The sequence below is a fragment of the Salvelinus fontinalis genome, chromosome 42, assembly GCF_029448725.1.
Source record: "Salvelinus fontinalis isolate EN_2023a chromosome 42, ASM2944872v1, whole genome shotgun sequence".
NCBI lineage: Eukaryota > Metazoa > Chordata > Actinopteri > Salmoniformes > Salmonidae > Salvelinus > Salvelinus fontinalis.
Window position 1 is genome coordinate 11,358,898 of NC_074706.1, and position 27,660 is coordinate 11,386,557.

The 27,660-nt window shown below is 46.9% G+C and overlaps 2 protein-coding genes across 5 annotated transcripts in view; one reads left to right on the forward strand and one right to left on the reverse strand.

Annotated features, from left to right (window-relative positions):
- Positions 1 to 27,660, forward strand: part of LOC129841316 (mineralocorticoid receptor-like) — a 111,299-nt gene that overhangs the window by 12,494 nt on the left and 71,145 nt on the right. The gene's annotated exons all lie outside the window — the stretch shown is intronic.
- Positions 22,552 to 26,368, reverse strand: LOC129841317 (uncharacterized). The gene is made up of 2 exons (XM_055909530.1): positions 24,506 to 26,368; positions 22,552 to 24,385 (listed from the first exon to the last, which is right to left on the reverse strand). Exons 1-2 carry the CDS (start codon positions 26,203 to 26,205, stop codon positions 23,383 to 23,385), a joined length of 2,703 nt encoding a protein of 900 aa, XP_055765505.1. The 5' UTR covers positions 26,206 to 26,368; the 3' UTR covers positions 22,552 to 23,382.

Consider the following 27,660-nt stretch of genomic DNA (forward strand, 5'->3'; position numbering starts at 1 on the left):
TCTCTTACTGTACCTTCCTCTCTGTACCTTCCTCCTCCCTCCCTCCTTTCCCCTCTCTCTCTCTCTTACTGTACCTCCCTCTCTGTACCTTCCTCCTTCCCTCCCTCCTTTCCCCTCTCTCTCTCTTACTGTACCTCCCTCTCTGTACCTTCCGCCTTCCCTCCCTCCTTTCCCCACTCTCTCTCTTACTGTACCTCCCTCCCTCCTTTCCCCCCTCTCTCTCTTACTGTACCTCCCCCTCTGTACCTTCCTCCTTCCCTCCCTCCTTTCTCCTCTCTCTCTCTTACTGTACCTCCCCCTTCCCTCCTTTCCCCTCTCTCTCTCTGACTGTACCTTTCTCCCTCCCTCCTTTCCCCTCTCTCTCTCTTACTCTACCTCCCTCCCTCCTTTCCCCTCTCTCTCTCTTACTGTACCTTCCTCCTTCCCTCCCTCCTTGCCCCACTCTCTCTCTTACTGTACCTCCCTCCCTCCTTTCCCCTCTCTCTCTCTTACTATACCTCCCTCCCTGTACCTTCCTCCTTCCTTCCCTCCCTCCTTTCTCCTCTCTCTCTCTTACTGTACCTCCCCCCCTCCCTCCTTTCCCCTCTCTCTCTCTGACTGTACCTTTCTCCTTCCCTCCTTTCCCCTCTCTCTCTCTTACTCTACCTCCCTCCCTCCTTTCCCCCCTCTCTCTCTTACTGTACCTCCCACCCTGTACCTTCCTCCTTCCCTCCCTCCTTTCCCCACTCTCTCTCTTACTGTACCTCCCCCCCTCCCTCCTTTCCCCTCTCTCTCTCTTACTGTACCTCCCTCCCTGTACCTTCCACCTTCCTTCCCTCCCTCCTTTCTCCTCTCTCTCTCTTACTATACCTCCCCCCCTCCCTCCTTTCCCCTCTCTCTCTCTGACTGTACCTTTCTCCCTCCCTCCTTTCCCCCCTCTCTCTCTTACTCTACCTCCCTCCCTCCTTTCCCCTCTCTCTCTCTTACTGTACCTCCCCCCCTACCTCCTTTCCCCTCTCTCTCTCTGACTGTACCTTCCTCCTTCCCTCCCTCCTTTCCCCTCTCTCTCTCTGACTGTACCTTTCTCCTCCACCCTCCTTTCCCTCTCTCTCTCTGACTGTACCTTTCTCCTCCACCCTCCTTTCCCCCCTCTCTCTCTGACTGTACCTTTCTCCTTCTCCCTCCTTTCCCCTCTCTCTCTCTGACTGTACATTTCTCCTTCCCTCCCTCCTTTACCCTCTCTCTCTCTGACTGTACCTTCCGCCTTCTCCCTCCTTTCCCCTCTCTCTCTCTGACTGTACCTTTCACCTTCTCCCTCCTTTCCCCTCTCTCTCTCTGACTGTACCTTTCTCCTTCTCCCTCCTTTCCCCTCTCTCTCTCTGACTGTACCTTCCTCCTTCCCTACCTCCTTTCCCCTCTCTCTCTCTGACTGTACCTTCCTCCTTCCCTCCCTCCTTTCCCCTCTCTCTCTCTGACTGTACCTTCCTCCTTCCCTCCCTACTTTCCCCTCTCTCTCTCTGACTGTACCTTCCTCCTTCCCTCCCTCCTTTCCCCTCTCTCTCTCTGACTGTACCTTTCTCCTCCACCCTCCTTTCCCCTCTCTCTCTCTGACTGTACCTTTCTCCTTCCCTCCTTTCCCCTCTCTCTCTCTTACTCTACCTCCCTCCCTCCTTTCCCCTCTCTCTCTCTTACTGTACCTTCCTCCTTCCCTCCCTCCTTGCCCCACTCTCTCTCTTACTGTACCTCCCTCCCTCCTTTCCCCTCTCTCTCTCTTACTATACCTCCCTCCCTGTACCTTCCTCCTTCCTTCCCTCCCTCCTTTCTCCTCTCTCTCTCTTACTGTACCTCCCCCCCTCCCTCCTTTCCCCTCTCTCTCTCTTACTGTACCTCCCTCCCTGTACCTTCCACCTTCCTTCCCTCCCTCCTTTCTCCTCTCTCTCTCTTACTGTACCTCCCCCCCTCCCTCCTTTCCCCTCTCTCTCTCTGACTGTACCTTTCTCCCTCCCTCCTTTCCCCCCTCTCTCTCTTACTCTACCTCCCTCCCTCCTTTCCCCTCTCTCTCTCTTACTGTACCTCCCACCCTGTACCTTCCTCCTTCCCTCCCTCCTTTCCCCACTCTCTCTCTTACTGTACCTCCCCCCCTACCTCCTTTCCCCTCTCTCTCTCTGACTCTACCTTCCTCCTTCCCTCCCTCCTTTCCCCTCTCTCTCTCTGACTGTACCTTTCTCCTCCACCCTCCTTTCCCTCTCTCTCTCTGACTGTACCTTTCTCCTCCACCCTCCTTTCCCCCCTCTCTCTCTGACTGTACCTTTCTCCTTCTCCCTCCTTTCCCCTCTCTCTCTCTGACTGTACATTTCTCCTTCCCTCCCTCCTTTACCCTCTCTCTCTCTGACTGTACCTTCCGCCTTCTCCCTCCTTTCCCCTCTCTCTCTCTGACTGTACCTTTCACCTTCTCCCTCCTTTCCCCTCTCTCTCTCTGACTGTACCTTTCTCCTTCTCCCTCCTTTCCCCTCTCTCTCTCTGACTGTACCTTCCTCCTTCCCTACCTCCTTTCCCCTCTCTCTCTCTGACTGTACCTTCCTCCTTCCCTCCCTCCTTTCCCCTCTCTCTCTCTGACTGTACCTTCCTCCTTCCCTCCCTACTTTCCCCTCTCTCTCTCTGACTGTACCTTCCTCCTTCCCTCCCTCCTTTCCCCTCTCTCTCTCTGACTGTACCTTTCTCCTCCACCCTCCTTTCCCCTCTCTCTCTCTGACTGTACCTTTCTCCTCCACCCTCCTTTCCCCTCTCTCTCTCTGACTGTACCTTTCTCCTTCTCCCTCCTTTCCCCTCTCTCTCTCTTACTGTACCTCCCTCTCTGTACCTTCCTCCTTCCCTCCCTCCTTTCCCCTCTCTCTCTCTTACTGTACCTCCCTCTCTGTACCTTCCTCCTTCCCTCCCTCCTTTCCCCTCTCTCTCTCTTACTGTACCTCCCTCTCTGTACCTTCCTCCTTCCCTCCCTCCTTTCCCTTCTCTCTCTCTTACTGTACCTCCCTCTCTATACCTTCCTCCTCCCTCCCTCCTTTCCCCTCTCTCTCTTACTGTACCTCCCTCTCTGTACCTTCCTCCCTCCCTCCTTTCCCCCCTCTCTCTCTTACTGTACCTCCCTCTCTGTACCTTCCTCCTTCCCTCCCTCCTTTCCCCTCTCTCTCTCTTACTGTACCTCCCTCTCTGTACCTTCCGCCTTCCCTCCCTCCTTTCCCCACTCTCTCTCTTACTGTACCTCCCTCCCTCCTTTCCCCACTCTCTCTCTTACTGTACCTCACTCCCTCCTTTCCCCCCTCTCTCTCTTACTGTACCTCCCTCTCTGTACCTTCCTCCTTCCCTCCCTCCTTTCCCCTCTCTCTCTCTCTTACTGTACCTCCCTCCCTGTCCCTTCCTCCTTCCCTCCCTCCTTTCTCCTCTCTCTCTCTTACTGTACCTCCCCCCTTCCCTCCTTTACCCTCTCTCTCTCTGACTGTACCTTTCTCCCTCCCTCCTTTCACCACTCTCTCTCTTACTGTACCTCCCCCCTCCTTTCCCCTCTCTCTGACTGTACCTCCCTCTCTGTACCTTCCTCCTTCCCTCCCTCCTTTCCCCACTCTCTCTCTTACTGTACCTCCCTCCCTCCTTTCCCCTCTCTCTCTCTTACTGTACCTCCCTCCCTGTACCTTCCTCCTTCCGTCCCTCCTTTCTCCTCTCTCTCTCTTACTGTACCCCCCCTCCCTCCTTTCCCCTCTCTCTCTCTGACTGTACCTTTCTCCCTCCCTCCTTTCCCCTCTCTCTCTTACTCTACCTCCCTCCCTCCTTTCCCCTCTCTCTCTCTTACTGTACCTCCATCCCTGTACCTTCCTCCTTCCCTCCTTCCCCCTCTCTCTCTCTTACTCTACCTCCCTCCCTCCTTTCCCCTCTCTCTCTCTTACTGTACCTCCCACCCTGTACCTTCCTCCTTCCCTCCCTCCTTTCCCTTCTCTCTCTTACTGTACCTCCCTCTCTGTACCTTCCTCCCTCCCTCCCTCCTTTCCCCACTCTCTCTCTTACTGTACCTCCCTCCCTGTACCTTCCTCCTTCCCTCCCTCCTTTCCCCACTCTTTCTCTTACTGTACCTCCCTCCCTGTACCTTCCTCCTTCCCTCCCTCCTTTCCCCACTCTCTCTCTTACTGTACCCCCCTCCCTCCTTTCCTCTCTCTCTCTCTGACTGTACCTTCCTCCTTCTCCCTCCTTTCCCCTCTCTCTCTCTGACTGTACCTTTCTCCTTCTCCCTCCTTTCCCCTCTCTCTCTCTGACTGTACCTTCCTCCGTCACTCCCTCCTTTCCCCTCTCTCTCTCTGACTGTACCTTCCTCCTTCCCTCCCTCCTTTCCCCTCTCTCTCTCTGACTGTACCTTCCTCCTTCCCTCCCTCCTTTCCCCTCTCTCTCTCTGACTGTACCTTCCTCCTTCCCTCCCTCCTTTCCCCTCTCTCTCTCTGACTGTACCTTTCTCCTCCACCCTCCTTTCCCCTCTCTCTCTCTGACTGTACCTTTCTCCTCCACCCTCCTTTCCCCTCTCTCTCTCTGACTGTACCTTTCTCCTTCTCCCTCCTTTCCCCTCTCTCTCTCTGACTGTACCTTTCTCCTCCACCCTCCTTTCCCCTCTCTCTCTCTGACTGTACCTTCCTCCTTCCCTCCCTCCTTTCCCCTCTCTCTCTCTGACTGTACCTTCCTCCTTCCCTCCCTCCTTTCCCCTCTCTCTGACTGTACCTTCCTCCTTCCCTCCCTCCTTTCCCCTCTCTCTCTCTGACTGTACCTTTCTCCTCCACGCTCCTTTCCCCTCTCTCTCTCTGACTGTACCTTTCTCCTCCACGCTCCTTTCCCCTCTCTCTCTCTCTGACTGTACCTTTCTCCTCCACCCTCCTTTCCCCTCTCTCTCTCTGACTGTACCTTTCTCCTTCTCCCTCCTTTCCCCTCTCTCTCTCTGACTGTGCCTTTCTCCTTCCCTCCCTCCTTTCCCCTCTCTCTCTCACTGTACCTTCCTCTTTCTCCCTCCTTTCCCCTCTCTCTCTCTGACTGTACCTTCCTCCTTCCCTCCCTCCTTTCCCCTCTCTCTCTCTGACTGTACCTTCCTCCTTCCCTCCCTCCTTTCCCCTCTCTCTCTCTGACTGTACCTTCCTCCTTCCCTCCCTCCTTTCCCCTCTCTCTCTCTGACTGTACCTTTCTCCTCCACCCTCCTTTCCCCTCTCTCTCTCTGACTGTACCTTTCTCCTTCTCCCTCCTTTCCCCTCTCTCTCTCTGACTGTACCTTTCTCCTCCACCCTCCTTTCCCCTCTCTCTCTCTGACTGTACCTTCCTCCTTCCCTCCCTCCTTTCCCCTCTCTCTCTCTGACTGTACCTTCCTCCTTCCCTCCCTCCTTTCCCCTCTCTCTGACTGTACCTTCCTCCTTCCCTCCCTCCTTTCCCCTCTCTCTCTCTGACTGTACCTTTCTCCTCCACGCTCCTTTCCCCTCTCTCTCTCTGACTGTACCTTTCTCCCTCCCTCCTTTCACCACTCTCTCTCTTACTGTACCTCCCCCCTCCTTTCCCCTCTCTCTCTCTGACTGTACCTCCCTCTCTGTACCTTCCTCCTTCCCTCCCTCCTTTCCCCACTCTCTCTCTTACTGTACCTCCCTCCCTCCTTTCCCCTCTCTCTCTCTTACTGTACCTCCCTCCCTGTACCTTCCTCCTTCCGTCCCTCCTTTCTCCTCTCTCTCTCTTACTGTACCCCCCCTCCCTCCTTTCCCCTCTCTCTCTCTGACTGTACCTTTCTCCCTCCCTCCTTTCCCCTCTCTCTCTCTTACTCTACCTCCCTCCCTCCTTTCCCCTCTCTCTCTCTTACTGTACCTCCATCCCTGTACCTTCCTCCTTCCCTCCCTCCTTCCCCCTCTCTCTCTCTTACTCTACCTCCCTCCCTCCTTTCCCCTCTCTCTCTCTTACTGTACCTCCCACCCTGTACCTTCCTCCTTCCCTCCCTCCTTTCCCTTCTCTCTCTTACTGTACCTCCCTCTCTGTACCTTCCTCCCTCCCTCCTTTCCCCACTCTCTCTCTTACTGTACCTCCCTCCCTGTACCTTCCTCCTTCCCTCCCTCCTTTCCCCACTCTTTCTCTTACTGTACCTCCCTCCCTGTACCTTCCTCCTTCCCTCCCTCCTTTCCCCTCTCTCTCTCTGACTGTACCTTCCTCCTTCCCTCCCTCCTTTCCCCTCTCTCTCTCTGACTGTACCTTCCTCCTTCCCTCCCTCCTTTCCCCTCTCTCTCTCTGACTGTACCTTTCTCCTCCACCCTCCTTTCCCCTCTCTCTCTCTGACTGTACCTTTCTCCTCCACCCTCCTTTCCCCTCTCTCTCTCTGACTGTACCTTTCTCCTTCTCCCTCCTTTCCCCTCTCTCTCTCTGACTGTACCTTTCTCCTCCACCCTCCTTTCCCCTCTCTCTCTCTCTGACTGTACCTTCCTCCTTCCCTCCCTCCTTTCCCCTCTCTCTCTCTGACTGTACCTTCCTCCTTCCCTCCCTCCTTTCCCCTCTCTCTGACTGTACCTTCCTCCTTCCCTCCCTCCTTTCCCCTCTCTCTCTCTGACTGTACCTTTCTCCTCCACGCTCCTTTCCCCTCTCTCTCTCTGACTGTACCTTTCTCCTCCACCCTCCTTTCCCCTCTCTCTCTCTGACTGTACCTTTCTCCTTCTCCCTCCTTTCCCCTCTCTCTCTCTGACTGTGCCTTTCTCCTTCCCTCCCTCCTTTCCCCTCTCTCTCTCACTGTACCTTCCTCTTTCTCCCTCCTTTCCCCTCTCTCTCTCTGACTGTACCTTTCTCCTTCTCCCTCCTTTCCCCTCTCTCTCTCTGACTGTACCTTTCTCCTTCTCCCTCCTTTCCCCTCTCTCTCTCTGACTGTACCTTCCTCCTTCCCTCCCTCCTTTCCCCTCTCTCTCTCTGACTGTACCTTCCTCCTTCTCCCTCCTTTCCCCTCTCTCTCTCTGACTGTACCTTCCTCCTTCTCCCTCCTTTCCCCTCTCTCTCTCTGACTGTACCTTTCTCCTTCTCCCTCCTTTCCCCTCTCTCTCTCTTACTCTACCTTTCTCCTTCTCCCTCCTTTCCCCTCTCTCTCTCTGACTGTACCTTTCTCCTTCTCCCTACCTGCTGGGATCAGAATGCCTGTCCTCATTTCAACCTCTTCTTGAAACAGGGTTTGATGAAACTTGCCCAAATTCCCAGAGTGGGTCGTACTGTAGGCACAGTGTGTGTGTGTGTGTGTGTGTGTGTTAGTTCTTTGAGTGAGATCCAATGTACATTTAGTTTAGTTCTTTGAGTGAGATCCATACTACATTTAGTTGAGTTCTTTGAGTGAGATCCATACTACATTTAGTTTAGTTCTTTGAGTGAGATCCATAGTACATTTAGTTTAGTTCTTTGAGTGAGATCCATACTACATTTAGTTAAGTTCTTTGAGTGAGATCCATACTACATTTTAGTTGAGTTTTCTTTGAGTGAGATCCATACTACATTTTAGTTTAGTTCTTTGAGTGAGATCCATACTACATTTAGTTAAGTTCTTTGAGTGAGATCCATACTACATTTTAGTTTAGTTCTTTGAGTGAGATCCATAGTACATTTAGTTTAGTTCTTTGAGTGAGATCCATACTACATTTAGTTGAGTTTTCTTTGAGTGAGATCCATACTACATTTTAGTTGAGTTTTCTTTGAGTGAGATCCATACTACATTTTAGTTTAGTTCTTTGAGTGAGATCCATAGTACATTTAGTTTAGTTCTTTGAGTGAGATCCATACTACATTTTAGTTTAGTTCTTTGAGTGAGATCCATACTACATTTCAGTTTAGTTCTTTGAGTGAGATCCATACTACATTTCAGTTTAGTTCTTTGAGTGAGATCCATACTACATTTTAGTTTAGTTCTTTGAGTGAGATCCATACTACATTTAGTTAAGTTCTTTGAGTGAGATCCATACTACATTTTAGTTTAGTTCTTTGAGTGAGATCCATAGTACATTTAGTTTAGTTCTTTGAGTGAGATCCATACTACATTTAGTTGAGTTTTCTTTGAGTGAGATCCATACTACATTTTAGTTGAGTTTTCTTTGAGTGAGATCCATACTACATTTTAGTTTAGTTCTTTGAGTGAGATCCATAGTACATTTAGTTTAGTTCTTTGAGTGAGATCCATACTACATTTAGTTTAGTTCTTTGAGTGAGATCCATACTACATTTAGTTTAGTTTTCTTTGAGTGAGATCCATACTACATTTTAGTTTAGTTCTTTGAGTGAGATCCATACTACATTTTAGTTTAGTTCTTTGAGTGAGATCCATACTACATTTAGTTTAGTTCTTTGAGTGAGATCCATACTACATTTAGTTTAGTTTTCTTTGAGTGAGATCCATACTACATTTTAGTTTAGTTCTTTGAGTGAGATCCATACTACATTTTAGTTTAGTTCTTTGAGTGAGATCCATACTACATTTTAGTTTAGTTCTTTGAGTGAGATCCATACTACATTTTAGTTTAGTTCTTTGAGTGAGATCCATACTACATTTTAGTTTAGTTCTTTGAGTGAGATCCATACTACATTTTAGTTTAGTTCTTTGAGTGAGATCCATAGTACATTTAGTTTAGTTCTTTGAGTGAGATCCATAGTACATTTTAGTTTAGTTCTTTGAGTGAGATCCATACTACATTTTAGTTTAGTTCTTTGAGTGAGATCCATACTACATACGCATCATTGTCATTGTCTTCCACCCTGCATTCTGATCTGCTCTACTGACCAAATAAGGGCATGACTCGAGTCATCATTCATGTTTAATTGGAGTTTGTATTCAAGTTCTGAACTGCTGTGTTTACTTAGTCTAGCTAGCAGCTAGCTCATCACTGGACATGACGGGACTCGACTCACTGACATAGGCGGAAATGGATGTCATTAAGGAAAACACTTCCAAAAAATGTTAATTGTTCTGCTTCAGCAGTCCGTTAACTAGGTCAACACACACCCACGTACACATACGCGCTGTTCTCATAGGAATACGTCTAATACAACTGAAGAAATGGCTAGCACTTTGGCTATGTGATGGCATCGACCTACAGTAGTAGTAGCATAGTCTCACACAGAGCTTCTCTTTATATTCTAACCCGGTCTATGGGAAACAACAACGGCTGTGTCAGTCAGTGTGCTCTGTGCTTTGTCGGGTCTTGAGTTGCACCCATAAAAACCCACCCCATAAAATCCCTGGTAGATTGTTATGACTCAGGCTATTGGGAGCTCGGCTTTTGTCACAAAAATCATGTAAGTAGCGCCCTGGGGACAGGCTCTGATAATGTAGCACCCCGGGGACAGGCTCTGATAATGTATCACCCTGGGGACAGGGTCTGATAATGTATCACTCTGGGGACAGGCTCTGATAATGTATCACCCTGAGGACAGGCTCTGATAATGTAGCACCCTGGGGACAGGCTCTGATAATGTAGCACTGATAATGTAATAATATAATGTAATGTAATAATGTAGACTAAATGACTTAAATGTAGCACCCCGGGGACAGGCTCTGATAATGCAGCACCCTGGAGACAGGCTCTGATAATGTAGCACCCCGGGGACAAGCTCTGATAATGTATCACCCTGGGGACAAGCTCTGATAATGTAGCACCCCGGGGACAGGCTCTGATAATGTATCACCCCGGGGACAAGCTCTGATAATGTAGCACCCCGGGTACAGGCTCTGATAATGTATCACCCTGGGGACAGGCTCTGATAATGTAGCACTCTGGGGACAGGCTCTGATAATGTATCACCCTGGGGACAGGCTCTGATAATGTAGCACCCCGGGGACAGGCTCTGATAATGCAGCACCCTGGAGACAGGCTCTGATAATGTAGCACCCCGGGGACAAGCTCTGATAATGTATCACCCTGGGGACAAGCTCTGATAATGTAGCACCCCGGGGACAGGCTCTGATAATGTATCACCCCGGGGACAAGCTCTGATAATGTAGCACCCCGGGTACAGGCTCTGATAATGTATCACCCTGGGGACAGGCTCTGATAATGTAGCACCTTTGGGACAAGTTCTGATACAGTGACCCAGCCAAGGTAAAAGGAGACTTCCAGGGGTCTGATGACAGTCCATAGAAAAGACACTGTATCACATTGCACACAGAGCTGACGCGGACGCAATTGGGTGACCAAGACTTAAAAAGGGGTAAACTGGTTTAGCAGGAATCAAAATGGCTGCCTATTGCAGGAAGGGATGGAGGGTAGGGTTAGAGAATCATCCTGTAATTGCCAGGGCTTTTGTGTTAATGACAATGACATTGGCCCCTGTTATGTAGAACAGATCCAAAGGTATTGTGTACAGGTTGTGTGAAGGTATGTGTTGGGGTGGCTCTGGCGCCCTAGAACACTTGTGTCTCTTACAGGCTGTTGTATTGTTTGCAAGAAAGCCATGTTGTGCATCCTGAAAAATGTTGACTTGACAGTGATATTTTCATACAGCAAGGGTGAGAGATATTTGTTCCCATGTCTTGTTTACGAGTGGGCCTGGCTGCCATGTCCAAATAGCCTGGTGTCTTTTTAAGAGAAGACCTGGTCATAGGGCAACCTGGACCAACCTAGATCCAAAATGGCTGATCAGGATACACTAGAACCATTGTGTTCCCTGTCAATTGGCTCCGTGGACCCACAACGTTTCTCTACAGTGCACTGCCCTAGGACTGGCAACCCCCTGGCCTTGGTTTTACTGCACTGTACCTGGCACTCGCCAGACATTCCCTGTTTACTGTCTGCTGTTGTTTCGGCTGCCACCAGCCACTTGGTTTCAGCTGCTTGGTTCAGTCTAATCGGTTAGGGAGACAGGAGGCTTTTATTTGGATTTAGCCCTGTTAAGCAGGTGGGTTTCTGTCCTGGCTTCAATAGGAGCAATGTTTTATATACAAACTTGCCCTGGGTTAGAAAGACAGAAGGGGTTAGGGTGGTTGTGTTGTTAGTTACAGTGGCCCATACTGTGAGATTATGGGTCCAGCCACAAAAGACACCTATGAAGTTATGTTAGTTTTACTTTTGAATAGTTACTATACGTTATTCTCAACACAATACTTGTTATCTTCTTCTTTGAGTAATGTATTTATTGGCAGGGTAATTGAGAGGGTAGCATGCTGCATGCTTCAGGTGTCCATGCATATGATTCCTCTTGTGCTACTCCTGATTTCTAGGAGATTGACCTCATTTAGAACACAAAAAAATATTTGTCTTGCAGGAGAACCGTCTTGTCTAAAAAAAACAAACAGAGAAAATAAACAGTGTTTTTTCCTCTCGATGCAAATTCAAGTAATACCCGTTGCAGAGTAAATCTTACTAATGCAAATGAGCATTTAATCCGGCGCTTAAGGCATAACTGGAGCACACATCTGGAGTGATAATTAGCAGTTTTACGGTCTGAATGGATGGCTCACTCACATACTTAGAGGCTTGGGACAGCTAGCCAGCCATCCAGCCAGTCGGCACTTAAAACACAGGTAGTAATGCAGCTAGCTAGCTTGCTCCTTCAACCCAGCTTTAGCTAACACAATAACCCAGCTTCAGTAAACAACTCAAAACAACTAAATTGAGGCCGTGTAGATGGCTGTGGCATGGCACATTGTTTTTGTGGAATGAAACTAGCTCCTTTAGCAGAAGCATCAGCTAACAGCTAACACTATGACACAGCTTCAGCTAACAGCTAACACTAAGACACAGCTAACACTGACACAGCTTCAGCTAATAGCTAACACTAAGACACAGCTAACACTATGACACAGCTTCAGCTAATAGCTAACACTATGGCACATCTTCAGTAAACAATGCCAAACAACAACTCTTGCAACAACACTGCACTATAGCCCATCTAGATATGGCTGTGACATGTTGTTTATGTGGTGCTCTCTGGTAGAGCCAGTCCACTTTCTCCCCATTATTCAGAGGGGGAGTCTGACCTATTTATGCTCAATGCATTAGCTAGCAGTGTGCTTCAGCTTCACTTTGTATCAGCCCAGGCAACAGTTGTTATCTTTGGCCTTGGGTAGACCAGGATTGCATTCCAAATGGCACCCCTTTCTCTTTAGTGCACTACGTTTGACCAGGGCCCATAGGGCTCTAGTCAAAAATAGCACACTACCTAGGGAATAGGGTGCCTTTTGAGACACACCCCAGGGCTAACAGGGCTGAGTGTCTGTCAAGCTACATCCAGGAGTGTTCATTAGAGCCTCTCTGAAAAACTAGCTGAGTAACCTGGCTAAAGAGCTTGTAGACTACAAACGTTTCCATGGTAAATGACTGTGTCACTTTACTGCCCTTACATTTGCCATTGAAAGCCAATTGTTTTCTCTATATCCATCCACACAGTCAAATGTACCCTAACTTCCACATACTGTAGTTTCTTTGAACAGAGTAGTCTATTGTCAGTTCATTCTCTAAACTTCTCCTCTGATGTCTTTCCCAGTTTATTGACAAGGAACACGTGCAAAAGATTCTGCAGCCGGTTTGTTTTTGGAGGAGGAGGATGTTTTCTTGGGCTGTTTTTGACAAGTTTGAGATGCCTGGAGTTCATTCTTCCATTCCAGTGTACGTACTTACACCCCGGCAACATGTGCACAGTAATTCTTCTATAATCGTAAGAACATCTGTTTCAAGAGCATAGACGTTCAGGTGTGTGTATGCATAGACGTTCAGGTGTGTTTACCGTTCGGTGTCTACCGTTCGGCTGACACCATTCCATCAGGCCTGCGGGATAGCTTGTTTGACAGGTCGTGTGAAAGGTGTTGAGCAGACCTGTTTGAGACCAGCCCAGGGAAGGATCCAAGTCACTCACAATAGAGACTAGAGGCGTTTCCACAATCATCAAGTAAACCAGGGGACAGAAAGAAAGAGTGTGTGGCCTACGTATGGTCTTACAGTTTAACAGCCTATATCTACAATGGAATAGGTGGTGTGGTATAATGCATAGCCTTGGTTATTATTCTTGCCAGTAGAGTTTCCCACGCAATGTTAACCTGACACTCCTGGGCCAACGCCCTCCCTCAGATCCTATTCATCACAACCAGAACTCCAACACGTCAGTCCCTGCTCACATGACAGATGCACTCCCCTAAACCTTGACCCCTCGGCCCTGAGTTATACTAACAAAGCACTGTTAATAGGGCCCCTTTACCCTTCACACGCTCATAAATAGATTTTACTATGGATATTTTCTACTTCGTTTGGATTATTTTGTCCATATAGATTTTTCTTTCAATGACTGTCTGAATGAGAGGAATAAAACATCAGTGTACATTACACCGAGGTGTGGGAGGTTGAATAGCCCAATCACCACAATGTCCGGTTCATAGGCTCAGTCTGGAAATGTACGTTGTGTTTTGCCATTGCTTGTTATACTTATACAGCCCACACCAGTTTCCTACAGTACAGTGCTGCTACTAACAGCCCATGTTCGAGGCAGTCACTTACAGATGCCATGGAGCGGACAAATCTATGTACAGTAAGATTCTGTTGATGTTGCTGGGCTGGTGTCCTCTGTGCTAAGAACAGGGTCACGAACATTCTAGAACCAGATGTTGAAAGCCAATAAAAACTGACAAGCCATACCAGAGTGACTGTCAGTTTGTCCCTGCTGTACATGGCAAATAGAGGCTCTTTCCATCTCTGTGACTGAAGTTTGCCGACACTTCTTATAAAGTCAGAAGAGCACCGATTCAAATCAAAATAATCTACTATAAAAATTGGCCAAACTACAATATAAGACTCTAAGCCATCTACCGTAAAAACGGGTCAAACTGCAACTGGTCAAACCACAACACTATCAACGAGGGCAGTTGTGTCCTGTTTTCTCCCGGCTGTGCTATAATGTTTATTAGAATCCCCTTTGTGGCTGTATTAGACATGCTCCAGTGCCGGCGTGGCATTTTCAACATCCGAACAAAGCTACATCTCATTACATAAAATATGAAAACACACACAACCACAAATGCACACACACACACAGGCGTGCACACACACAACCACACACACATTAACACTGAACGCAGGCACACAAAGACACACATACAAACGTGTGCACACGCACATACACTCACATACAATGAAAAAAGTCCAAACACTCACAGTGTGAGGGGTGATTTCCCCATGTGATTACACTGGAAAGAGCCAAAACTCAACAAGAGAACATTTCCAAACGGCAGAGGATGAAAACTTGTTAATAAGAACTGTGCACCCACAATGCAGTGTGTGCGTGCATGAGTGTGGAGTGTGTGTGTGTGTGCGTGCGTGCATGCGTGCGCATGTGTGTGATGGAGGTTGGACCTGGCTGAGCGGTGCATGGGTCATAAAGATTTTACTTCTTATCTCACCCGTCATATTCTCGCCCGGCATATTCTAAAGTTGTTGATTATGGTACTGGACTGATTTGATTTTGAAAAGGTTGCGAGAGGAGGAGAGGAGGAGGTGAAAGACTTATTCCTGTCTGCCGGCAAGGCGAGCGGGAGGGCAGAAAGTAGATAAAATGAGAAAACAATTACAGCGAGTCACCATGCAGGTACCTAAGGTTATTGTTTTTAATGACAGCCACATCCTGGTACAGGAGCCAGACAACCAGACGACTAGACCACCGCCGCTATGCTGCACTGCCTCAATGGGAACTGAGAATTGAGCGGTGGGGTAAGCTTTGTCCCTCATCACAAGACGAAAACAGTGTGTGTGTGTGTGTGTGTGTCTTTGCCAACAAGGTGAGCATGTCTGCCGAACACACACAGATAAGCATGAACACACAAAAATGCTGAGTCAAGTTTACAGAATACGGTCCCGTGCATAGCCTTTCGTTTCACCTCAGGGTGAGTGTTTAATGTCCCCCCCCCCCCCCTCATAGACACTGAAATGTATAGCCCTAGGAGATCTTTACTTTACATTATCCTAAAGTATAGACTCCTCAGTACTTTTGACACTCAACAGCTGCTGCAGATGACTGCTGTCTGTGATGCTACGACACACACACACACACACACACACACACACACACACACACACACACACACACACACAGTTCGCCTATGGCTAAACCCTCCGTTTCTCTGTTTACAAAATCTCTAACGACGAAATATCATAGAAATGGATTCTACTCACAGGATCATCAGATCCTCACACATTTACTGAACAATATGTAGCCAATCTTCCATTGTCTTAGTTGAGCCAGCGCCACCCTGAAGCATAGACCTACATTACATTGGTTTTGGCCACAGGGTGTGCTGGTTCCATCGTTTTCTTTCCCAATTGTGGTAGTCAGTAAAGATCTGCAGGGCCGTACTATGCCAGTCATTCCCTCTGTGGTTTACTGTGGTTTGGCTTCCTCTGTGGTCCTCTAGTCTATAGACTCACATGTGGCTGTATTGACTGTATGACAGACTGTATGATGGCCTGTGGGTTGATGATGTGGCTGCTGATTTGGGGCACTGGTAGCAATACACAAAGTCAGCATGTACAGTATGTCTTGTTTCATTGTACAATGTTCAATTGTGTTATAATTGCAGACCTAGAATATTAAGTCTTCATCGCAAATCTGCCCGAATGAAGGTCATGGTGAGATGATGAGCTTTGAAAAGACCAAACAACTATCTTTGGGTCTTGGGAGCCTATATTTCTTGGCCAGGTGTGATTGATTCTTGGATGAGAATGAGCGGGCGCTGTGGTGTGGCGTTGGATTACAAATTACATCCTTATTGGAAACACGAGAATTCTTTGCCGGAGGTCCGACCTTGAGGCTAGCCCATTAGAAATCAATAGGCCTTTGCGTCTGAATTGGCTAAATGCTTTCCTTACGGACTTCTACCCCATAATCATCATATTACCGCCAAAGTCTAGTGGAAATCTGTCTGTGGCAAAGACTAGGCAGTTTGAATCAAGATCAGGTGTGGGCTCTTTGCTAAACTTAAATGCCCCAATCTGTGATATTTACAGCTATAAATACCCTCAACTTTATAGCAAACCAAGTGGCAGCCAATGGGTTGCCATTTTGTTGTTTTTCTAATTAAGGGTTGGGCCTTTAAAAAACGAGGGAAGTGTACACAGGAGCAATGTGGCACAGAGGGCTAGAGTCACTTACAAGGAGAGTGAATGTATGACTGGGCATTTCTTTTTTGGGACAACACCAATCTATATTTAGCAAAAGGGTAATGATACAGGGCAGATACTGAAGGACAGGGAAATGTGTCAGACATAGTCTTTTAATGCACGCTACATTGCTTAGGACTGTGGAGGACATTGATGAAAATCTCATTATCCAATGAATTAAGAATATATTTAGTGGGTGTTTTAGGGACATACTCTGATTGGTTGGGTTTTAATGAGTGATTTGCTTTGTCATTCTACTACTTAATACTTTGTGACTTGGCCTTAAAGGACCCTGGTTAACATCGAAACCTATATAGAATTGTATTATATAGGCCTAAGTCTATAATATGTGTTTTACGTTTCAAGAATGTCACATAGACCGTTATTGCAGAAGCCAGCCAAGAAGGTCAAATATACTGCCATGAGTTCAATCAACCATCCACAATTAGTTAATACTATATTCAAATTACTGTCAGTAAGCTAGGACATACGCTTACAATACATTTCCTGCTGCATGAGTCTATGCATGCTACTCAAGGCCAGTGGATGTTTTGTTCATTGGCTACTATTTTTATCCAATGAAACATATTGTACCTGAATCAAATAACATTGTATGTTCTTACATTAGAAACATCACTGGCTTTGCTACATTGCTCAGTATTTCTACAGTAATGTAGTTAGTCTCTTGTGGTTACTGTATTTCTACAGTAATGTAGTTAATCTCTTGTGGTTACTGTATTTCTACAGTAATGTAGTTAATCTCTTGTGGTTACTGTATTTCTATAATGCATTTGCAAGAGCTTTCTATCATTTTCACTGATTGCTCACGGTACTGCTATTTTCTAAATATGAATTTTATGATAAATGGAGTGTATTTGCTTTGGCCCCCGATGTTTAAGTGTAGCCATATGTGAAAGCAATTTCAATTGGTTTAAGATTTAACTGTAAAGGCTAAATATATGGAAAATAAAATTGTTTTTTAAATGAACACATTTGTATTTGTTTTGTTATTTTTGTTGTTGGGGGGGTTACAGGTACATTCTCCATTTCAAATGATACGTTTATAAAACCTGTACCTGTAGGCTGACACTCAAACGAAAACAATCAGTACATACAGAGTTTAATAATAAATAATACATTCAGTATAAACAGGAAAAGAAAAGATAAGTGGGCCTCCACCCCCAACCTCCCATCCCATCCTATTCCCCCAACCCCAGCCAGCCAACATGTCTCCACCCCCAACCTCCCATCCCATTCCCCAACCCCAGCCAGCCAACATGTCTCCACCCCCAACCTCCCATCCCATCCCATTCCCCCAACCCCAGCCAGCCAACGTCTCCACCCCCAACCTCCCATCCCATTCCCCAACCCCAGCCAGCCAACATGTCTCCACCCCCAACCTCCCATCCCATCCCATTCCCCCAACCCTACCCAACCAACATGTCTCCACTCCCAACCTCCCATCCCATTCCCCCAAACCTACCCAGCCAACATGTCTCCACCCCCAACCTCCCACCCCATCCCATTCCCCCAACCCTACCCAGCCAACATGTCTCCACCCCCAACCTCCTATCCCATCCCATTCCCCCAACCCTACCCAGCCAACATGTCTCCACCCCCAACCTCCTATCCCATCCCATTCCCCCAATCCTACCCAGCCAACATGTCTCCACCCCAACCTCCCATCCCATTCCCCCAACCCCAGCCAGCCAACATGTCTCCACCCCCAACCTCCCATCCCATCCCATTCCCTCAACCCTACCCAGCCAACATGTCTCCACTCCCAACCTCCCATCCCATTCCCCCAACCCTACCCAGCCAACATGTCTCCACCCGCAACCTCCCATCCCATTCCCCCAACCAGCCAACATGCCTCCACCCCAACCTCCCATCCCATCCCACCCCCCCAACCCCACCCAGCCAACATGCCTCTACCCCCAACCTCCCATCCCATTCCCCCAATCCCACCCAGCCAACATGCCTCCACCCCATCCCCACAACCCCACCCAGCCAACATGCCTCCACCCCCAACCTCCCATCCCATCCCATTCCCTCAACCCTACCCAGCCAACATGTCTCCACTCCCAACCTCCCATCCCATTCCCCCAACCCTACCCAGCCAACATGTCTCCACCCGCAACCTCCCATCCCATTCCCCCAACCAGCCAACATGCCTCCACCCCAACCTCCCATCCCATCCCACCCCCCCAACCCCACCCAGCCAACATGCCTCTACCCCCAACCTCCCATCCCATTCCCCCAATCCCACCCAGCCAACATGCCTCCACCCCATCCCCACAACCCCACCCAGCCAACATGCCTCCACCCCCAACCTCCCATCCCCTTCCCCCAACCCCACCCAGCCAACATGCCTCCACCCCCAACATCCCATCCCCTTCCCCCAACCCCACCCAGCCAACATGCCTCCACCCCCAACATCCCATCCCCCAACCCCACCCAGCCAACATGCCTCCACCCCCAACCTCCCATCCCCTTCCCCCAACACCAATCCCACCCAGCCAACATGCCTCCACCCCCAACCTCCCATCTCATTCCTCCAACCCCACCCAGCCAACATGTCTCCACCACCACGTCAGTCATCCACCACACTTCCACCCTCCCAGCGACCAGAGAAAACCTCCCCATACCACTCCTTCCCCATGCGCATGAAAGCAAAAAAAAAAATAATAATAATCGGAAAATAGGTACAGTGGGGCAAAAAAGTATTTAGTCAGCCACCAATTGTGCAAGTTCTCCCACTTAAAAAGATGAGAGAGGCCTGTAATTTTCATCATAGGTACACTTCAACTATGACAGACAAAATGAGAAAAAAAATCCAGAAAATCACATTGTAGGATTTTTAATGAATTTATTTGCAAATTATGGTGGAAAATAAGTATTTGGTCAATAACAAAAGTTTATCTCAATACTTTGTTATATACCCTTTGTTGGCAATGACAGAGGTCAAACATTTTCTGTAAGTCTTCACAAGGTTTTCACACACTGTTGCTGGTATTTTGGCCCATTCCTCCATGCAGATCTCCTCTAGAGCAGTGATGTTTTGGGGCTGTTGCTGGGCAACACGGACTTTCAACTCCCTCTAAAGATTTTCTATGGGGTTGAGATCTGGAGACTGGCTAGGCCACTCCAGGACCTTGAAATGCTTCTTACGAAGCCACTCCTTCGTTGCCCGGGCGGTGTGTTTGGGATCATTGTCATGCTGAAAGACCCAGCCACGTTTCATCTTCAATGCCCTTGCTGATGGAAGGAGGTTTTCACTCAAAATCTCACGATACATGGCCCCATTCATTCTTTCCTTTACACGGATCAGTCGTCCTGGTCCCTTTGCAGAAAAACAGCCCCAAAGCATGATGCTTCACAGTAGGTATGGTGTTCTTTGGATGCAACTCAGCATTCTTTGTCCTCCAAACACGACGAGTTGAGTTTTTACCAAAAAAGTTCTATTTTGGTTTCATCTGACATTCTCCCAATCTTCTTCTGGATCATCCAAATGCTCTCTAGCAAACTTCAGACTGGCCTAGACATGTACTGGCTTAAGCAGGGGGACACGTCTGGCACTGCAGGATTTGAGTCCCTGGCGGCGTAGTGTGTTACTGATGGTAGGCTTTGTTACTTTGGTCCCAGCTCTCTGCAGGTCATTCACTAGGTCCCCCCGTGTGGTTCTGGGATTTTTCCTCACCGTTCTTGTGATCATTTTGACCCCACGGGGTGAGATCTTGCGTGGAGCCCCAGATCGAGGGAGATTATCAGTGGTCTTCTATGACTTCCATTTCCTAATAATTGCTCCCACAGTTGATTTCTTCAAACCAAGCTGCTTACCTATTGCAGATTCAGTCTTCCCAGCCTGGTGCAGGTCTACAATTTTGTTTCTGGTGTCCTTTGACAGCTCTTTGGTCTTGGCCATAGTGGAGTTTGGAGTGTGACTGTTTGAGGTTGTGGACAGGTGTCTTTTATACTGATAACAAGTTCAAACAGGTGCCATTAATACAGGTAACGAGTGGAGGACAGAGGAGCCTCTTAAAGAAGAAGTTACAGGTCTGAGAGAGCCAGAAATCTTGCTTGTTTGTAGGTGACCAAATACTTATTTTCCACCATAATTTGCAAATAAATTCATTAAAAATCCTACAATGTGATTTTCTGGATTTTTTTTTCTCATTTTGTCTGTCATAGAAGTGTACCTATGATGAAAATTACAGGCCTCTCTCATCTTTTTAAGTGGGAGAACTTGCGCAATTGGTGGCTGACTAAATACTTTTTTGCCCCACTGTATAAATATATTGTTTATTTGTATGTGTTGGGCTTTAACTAAGATTATTCTTTACAGAGTCAAGTATTTTGTCCAGGCCTCAATTGTTCCTTGACTAGCACCATTCATTCTCGCTGTCAATAATTCTAATGTTATAACTTCTAACAGTAACTGTATCCACTGGTGAATTGGGAGAGAGTGAGGTGGTTGCCATCTAAGAGCCAACATATTTTTTGCTGCAGTGCTGCCTGCCAGCAGTAATCGTCTCTGGTTGATTGAGAGATTCAAGGATTCATTGTTAAGTAACATAATACTGTAGATGCATAGCATTGAATATTTATATTCATGCAATTCAAAATTAATTTTGTAACTTTGCCTCAGAAGTATTTAACTGCAGGGCATATCACATTTCGACACAAAATCTTTGGCAACAGACAGTGAACTTTTGGATAGAGAATCATTTTAGCTAACATTTTTCCTATTTCACAACTGAATTCTATTTCCCCCTTCAAACATTTCATTATTTAATTACATATCTGAACTGTACCTCTCTACTCTCACCTCTCTTCTCTCTATTCAGCTCTCATCACAGTGTGGGGAAGGAAAGCAAGTGGTAGAATGCGAGAAAGGATGAGGGAAACGAAGAGAAAGGATGAGAGAGCAAAATCCGTTGAGGGCAAGATGACAACCCTAGGTCTCCTATGAATCTTTATATAATTTCCCACTATAAAAAAAACCTGGCTTATACACTCTTAGAAAAAAGGGTTCCTAAATGGTTCTTCAGCTGTCCCCATAGGAGAACCCTTTTTGGTTCCAGGTATAACCCTTTCGGGTTCGAGGTAGAACTCTTTTGGGTTCCATCTAGAACCCTCTCTGTAAAGGGTTCTACATGGAACTCAAAATGGTTATAGCTGGATCCAAAAGGGTTATACCTAGAACCAAAAAGGGTTCTTCAAAGGGCTCTCCTATGGGAACAACTGAAAAACCATTTTAGGTTCTAGATAGCACATTTTTTTCTAAGAGTATAGATCACAAAAACCTTAAAGGTCTAATGCCGCCATTTCTATCTCAATATCAAATAATTTATTTTTTTCTTAGTACCTTACTGTAATTGTTTTCAATTAAAATGGTCAAAAATAACCAAAAAAATAGCTTCTTAGCGAAGAGCAATTTCTCAAGAATTTTGCTAGGACTGTCTGGGAGTGGGTCTGAGTGGGGAGGGGGAAAGTGAAAATTAGCTGTTATTGGCAAAGAGGCTTGGAACTCTCTTTCTTATTGGCAGGCCAAAACTTCATCCCACCAAAACAGGCTGAAATTTCAGGTGGTCTTTTCAAACAGCTCTTATACTAAAAGGGCATTGTCATCATTTTCACAATTTCACAGTATTATGTCAACCTAATAGTGTGGAAATATATATAATTCACGTTTTTTTACTGGACTTGGCCTTTAATATAGCCCCTACATTAGCACAACTAAAACAACCCTGTATCACTGGACATCTCATTGGACTTATCCTCCATCCCCTGAATCTATTAATAGATAGAAAAATAGGTTTACCCAGGAAATGAATAGTACTATTCTTGGTGATCTCTGCCTTATGTGTACAAAATCAGAACATTGTAATTTCCCCCTGCCGCCATCTGTGCATACAATTGATTGAATTTAGGTATAATAAGATTAAGGCTCAATGCAAATGTTCCGCCGATCTGTCGTATTATACAGTATACCCTTAAGTAGGAGGCAAATACACACAGTAACAGGACATTAAACAGTCACTAAGGGGAATAGCACACAGTAACAGGACATTGAACAGTCACTAAGGGGAATAGCACACAGTAACAGGACATTGAAAAGTCACTAAGGGCATACAGTAACAGGACATTGAACAGTCACTAAGGGGAATAGCACACAGTAACAGGACATTGAACAGTCACTAATGGGAATAGCATACAGTAACAGGACATTGAACAGTCAATAAGGGGAATAGCATACAGTAACAGGACATTGAACAGTCACTAAGGGGAATAGCACACAGTAACAGGACATTGAACAGTCACTGTCAAGTTGTCTAGGTGTTATAATTATTTTCAGCTCTGCCCAAACTTGAAAACGGCTTGCTCAACCCGTGAAGGATGCAAAGGGACAACTCAATTCCTTTCCAGTGTTTTATTATGGTTTTGATGCCATTTGTTGAATATGTTGAAATAGTTGATTTGTTGAATAGAGTAGTTGAATCACAGAGGAATAGGGAATAGGAATAGCAATAGCAATAGGAATAGCACTAGCACTAGGAATAGCACTAGCACTAGGAATAGCACTAGCACTAGGAATAGCACTAGCACTAGGAATAGGTTGATAACCTTAAACAAACAGAGAATAAACATGCATTATTTTACACTAAACAATGCATGACACAGCAACAAAGCATGGCTTTGAATAAAGTAAACGTTTAAACAATTTAATCTAGCACTTCTAGCAATTACTTCTGAGGTCAGAAAATATCCACAACAAAAGTCAAAATTCCTACCAGAGTTAAACATGTAAATTGCTAAGCACTGGATGCAACATAATAAATAATTCCAAACATTACATACCAGTTGCGTCTTTAGGGTTGAACAATGAGCTGTGTGTATGTTGAGGACCAAACATTGTATACCCATGCTTATCTGACAAGTGCGCATGTAAAAGTAGTCCCTCCAGAAATCCTGGCTCAATTTTTTAGTTCCACCTGTGTTTTTTTGGGTTATCTGCCCTCTTGAGGCCTGGAGGTCTTTAAAGGAAGAGCTGCCATTGTGCTCATGTTTTGAGTGTTCTGTTTTGACGCAACACCTCCCACTTGACCTCCTGGTTCTTGAACCGAAGGAGGTCACACGAACCTCTGTGTTGGGCATGTTCGATTTCAGCTATCAGGCTCTTCCTTCTTCAACAGGAAGTATAACAATGATGCGTCTGACATCCCTATGAAGAACTGTAGCAGGTATTTTAGTTGAGAGTGTCTTTGACTTCATACGGTCCAAATAAGTCCACTGTTGTGTACTCAAATGGTCTGGCTGGTGTTATCCGCTCGGATGGAAGGTCACTCATGATCTGTTGGCACTTTCTGGCCCTGGCCTTTCTGCACACCACACAATTGTCAACTCTCTTTTTAGCCAGCTTACGGCCTTTTATCACCCAGGCTTTCTTCCTCATCCGGAGGAGTGTGCCTGCTATTTCTTCATGATTTGCACCATGGGCCTCTTGAGCTAGGAGAGTGGATATCCATGCCTCATATGGTAGAATTGGTACGGCAGTTTCGTCCTCATCAAAGATCTGGAACCTTCCTCCACAAACTAAGAGCCCAGTCTCTTTATCTCTGTAAACAGCGAGTCTGTTGAGAGTGGTATCTTGAAAGGTTATACCTTCTTGAGCTGCAAGGAACAAGTCTCTTAGTGCATCCTCACACTCCCCGACAGTGAGTACAGCTTGTTTGGCTCTGTACCTCCAGTTTGTTGAAAGAGCGTCCTCCCACTTTGGTTTATCTGAGGCTGAATTCTTGGTTAACATTTCTTTCCATCTCGTTGCGGCTCTCCAAACCCAGGCAATGACTCGGATCAGCCTGGTCAGATTGCTGAATTTCCTGATGTCAATCAGTTTTGTTACCGCAGAGCCGGCTGGTGATCTTCGGATCCGAGTCTTGGGTTCATCTGGGTTATTTTGCTGTGCATCACTCTGGTTTCTCTTGACCTGCGCTCTGGTCAGTGCTGCTGAGAAAGCTTTCCTTCGAAGTTTGTTTATACCTTCCTTGGCATACGCAGCGATTTCTTTGGCTGACTTATGTGGCCACTCTTTCACAGGTTTCCTCAGGAATGCTGGTCCATCCTGCCACATGGAATCTTCCTGGAGGTCTTCTGGGGCTGCCCCTCTTGTTATGATGTCAGCACTGTTCAGGCTTCCTGGGATCCACCACCAGTCTTCTATGGATGTGGATTTCTGGATCTCTCCAACTCTATTTGCAAAGAAAGTTTGATATCCATAGCTGTCTCTCTGGATGGCTCCCAACACAGTTTGACTGTCCAGTAGATGGAGCCATCGTTCAATTTCTATTCGACTGTGCTTTTCAACGTACTTTCGAAGTCGTGCTGCATAGACAGCACCGCAGATTTCAGCTTTTACTGGTTCTCCCTTTTGGTCCAATGGTGTGAGCTTTGCTTTGGATTCAACCAGTCTGACTTTGATGCCTTGCTGGGTCTCCCATCTTAAGTACACTACGGCTCCATAGCTCTTGTCACTTCCATCAGAGAATGTTATTCCCCATGGTTTTCCAATCCAGTTGGCTGGTGTGAGGCTTCTGTGAAAGGTGATTTGGCCAAGACGTGTGTATTCCTCAAAGAATTGGATGGCTTCTTCCCTCAAATTTTCAGACAAAGGTTTTTCCCAAGTGTCTCGGGTCAGAGTTTTGCCTCCAGCTTCCTGAAACGCCTTTCTGACAAGAATGGCGCCCTTTTGTTTGGCAGGTGTGACGAGGCCTATTGGGTCATACAGGCTAGCTACCTGGCTCAGCAGTTCTCTTCTCGTCAGTGGGTTTGGAGTTTTCCCTCTCACCTCTTCATCAAGGAGATTTTGGCCGACTCTCATTTTCCCTTTCCTCTTTGAGAAATTGATTAAAGTCATGAGGTACAGTCTATCCTCCTCAACAAGGTATCCAACTCCAAGGGCTTTATTGTATCCTTCCCTCATTTGGTTTGGGAGAATGAGTGCTGTGCTTGACTGCGCTCCTTGTTCTTCTGGTACGATCTCCTGCCTCCCACTTTGATCTGACCGGACCCAGGGCTTGAGGACGAAGCCGCCTGCCTTCAGGATCTCTTCAACACTTTTGGTGTTCTGGTCCAGCTTTTGCAAGTCATTATGGGAAGTCAGGATGTCATCGACATAGGTATCCTCCTCAAGGATCCTACGTTCCTCCTCCAGGTGAGCAAACATGGGCAGTTTGCTTGTCTCTCTCATAGCCAATTGCGCAATGCACCCTGCTGGTCGATCGCCAATGTTGACTCTGGTGATCGCATACTCTTCAATCTCTTCCTCCTCAGTGTCTCTCCAGAGAAATCTGTGGAGGTGCATCTCCAGGTCTTCCAACCACACAGAATTGTACATTTTCTTAATGTCGCCGAGGGCAGCATTGACGCCTCTCCTGAACCTGAGTAGTACTGCTCGGATGGGATTGAGGACATCAGGCCCTTTCAGCAGAAGGTCATTCATGCTGACCCCTCTAAACTTCTGGCTGCTGTTCCATACCAGTCTCACAGGTGTTGTGAGAGAGTGCGGGTTTGCTGCCACCAAGTGGCTGACATACCATACTGGCCCCTTCCAGCTGGCAATGAGCTCTTTGGTGAGTTTCTTCGCTGCTCTTCTCTCGACCATTTCATGGACTTGAGCTGTGTATGCTATTCTCCACTCTGGCTCTTTTTTGAGTTGCTTTTCTGTTCTCAAGAAGGTGGCTTCCACCCCACTCCTGTTGTCAGGAAGGGAACTTGGATCTTGAATCCAGGGGTATTTTGTGTCCCAGTGGGGTTCATCACTGTGAGCATCTGCTTTGATGTAGGTGAGGCCTTTCCTTATGATCTCCAGCTCTCTTTCCTCACTCAGAGTCATTTCTTTGCCTCCTGGTTGACAGTTGCCGCACCGGCATCCTCCACACTTTGGGTCGCAAGCTGCTCCAATGCTGTCCCACTTCCACCAATCCAAGAACTCTCTGTGAGCAACTGTTCCTTTCGTTTCAGCTGTGAACAGCTTAGCTATCTCTTGATACCTGACAGCAGTTGCTTTCATGGATCGAGCAAAGTGTGTTTCAGACCTGTGTGCGGCTATATCCACTTCTTCAAACAGATCTGGATGTGCTCCACCAACAGTCTTTCCTAGCGGGCCTTCCCACAAGACAAGGTCTCCAATCACCTTCACTCTTTGCGGAGCAAGTCTTCCTTCGCGGTGGCTTATCAGTTTCTCAATATTCTCTGGTCTACTCAGATCTCCTAGATTGACTTCTGGGAAGAACTTCTTGAGTTGCTCAGGTTTGATGAGTCTGTGGACGTTGGCAATTTCATTCAAACCATAGCAGATAAGCTCATGAGCTCTTTCCGTGCCTATGGGCGTTTTGACCCTCACTCTGAGGAGATATCTTCTGGTTCTAACCTTCATGGCCATTCCTCCGACTCCATGAACGACTAAAGTGATGTTTTCACTTCGAAGATTTAATCTTCTGGCAGCTCTGTGAGTGATGTAGTTTGTGTCCGATGCCAAGTCGATCAGGGTTCCAATTCTTTGTCCTGCATTGGCAGTTACCTTGAGCAGCATTAGAATAACTGGCAATTCTTCTACTGCACTTGACGCAGTCACTCCCAGCTGATTATTTTCGACACAGTTTGTTTTCGCAGTGGCGTTGGTGAATGCTTTCTTGAATTTCTCTGCCATCTCTGGGGAGAGCTTAGATACCAATTCCTCCTGCTCCTCTGTAAGCGTATACCTTCTCACATTGGATTGTCTTCTGTCTGAGACACTTCTCTTGAAATCTCCCTTCAGACAAAGAAAGAAATGATGGTCTTTCTTACAGTCTCTTTTCCTGCACAGGTAAGTGTCTTTGCATTCATCATCTTCTCCACGACAGACCAAGCACCTCTTGCAGGCCCCCAGCTTTTCTACAGCATCCAACTTTTCCACCGGCTTCAGTTCTTTGAAACGCTTGCAAAAGAAGATCTTTTCTCTATGCTTTTCATCTCCACAGACAACACAGCCGCCTTTCCTTGTGGAACGTGTGGACGCATATCTCCTCTCCACACAAGCATATTTCTTCTCTGGCTTTTCACTCACTCCCAGCTGCTCTAATTTTTCAAGAATTTCCTCCTGTGTTTTCAGGAATTTAAGAAGGTTTTCAAAGTGATTGTCCGGCGTGACATTATTCCTCGGGTTAACCATGAAGACAAGCCAATCCCGCTTGATGTTGTCAGGTAACTTGCTTTCTATGGATCTAATCACTAGTGGGTTGTTGATGGCTCCTGTGCCTCCAAGCTCTGTGAGATCATCCAGTGCCTTCTCTATAGTTTGGATCATGTCGATAACTTTTCTTGGCTGATTTGCTCTTAAAGCAGGAACTTTCTCCAGATCCTCAATTATCTCCAAGGCAATTGTAGACTTGTTTCCATACCTGTTCTCAAGCACCCTGAACATGTCCTCAGCAGTATTGTAAGTAGACAAACGGAGGTCTCTGCACATTCTCTCATCTACACTGTC

Bases quoted from the DNA above. Each gene is read 5' to 3' on its own strand.
- LOC129841317 (XM_055909530.1), bottom strand. From the start codon at position 26,205: ATGAAAGCAACTGCTGTCAGGTATCAAGAGATAGCTAAGCTGTTCACA. The intron at 24,386-24,505 runs GTACGTTGAAAA...CTTTGCAAATAG, and splicing joins TATGCAGCACGACTTCGAAA to AGTTGGAGAGATCCAGAAAT.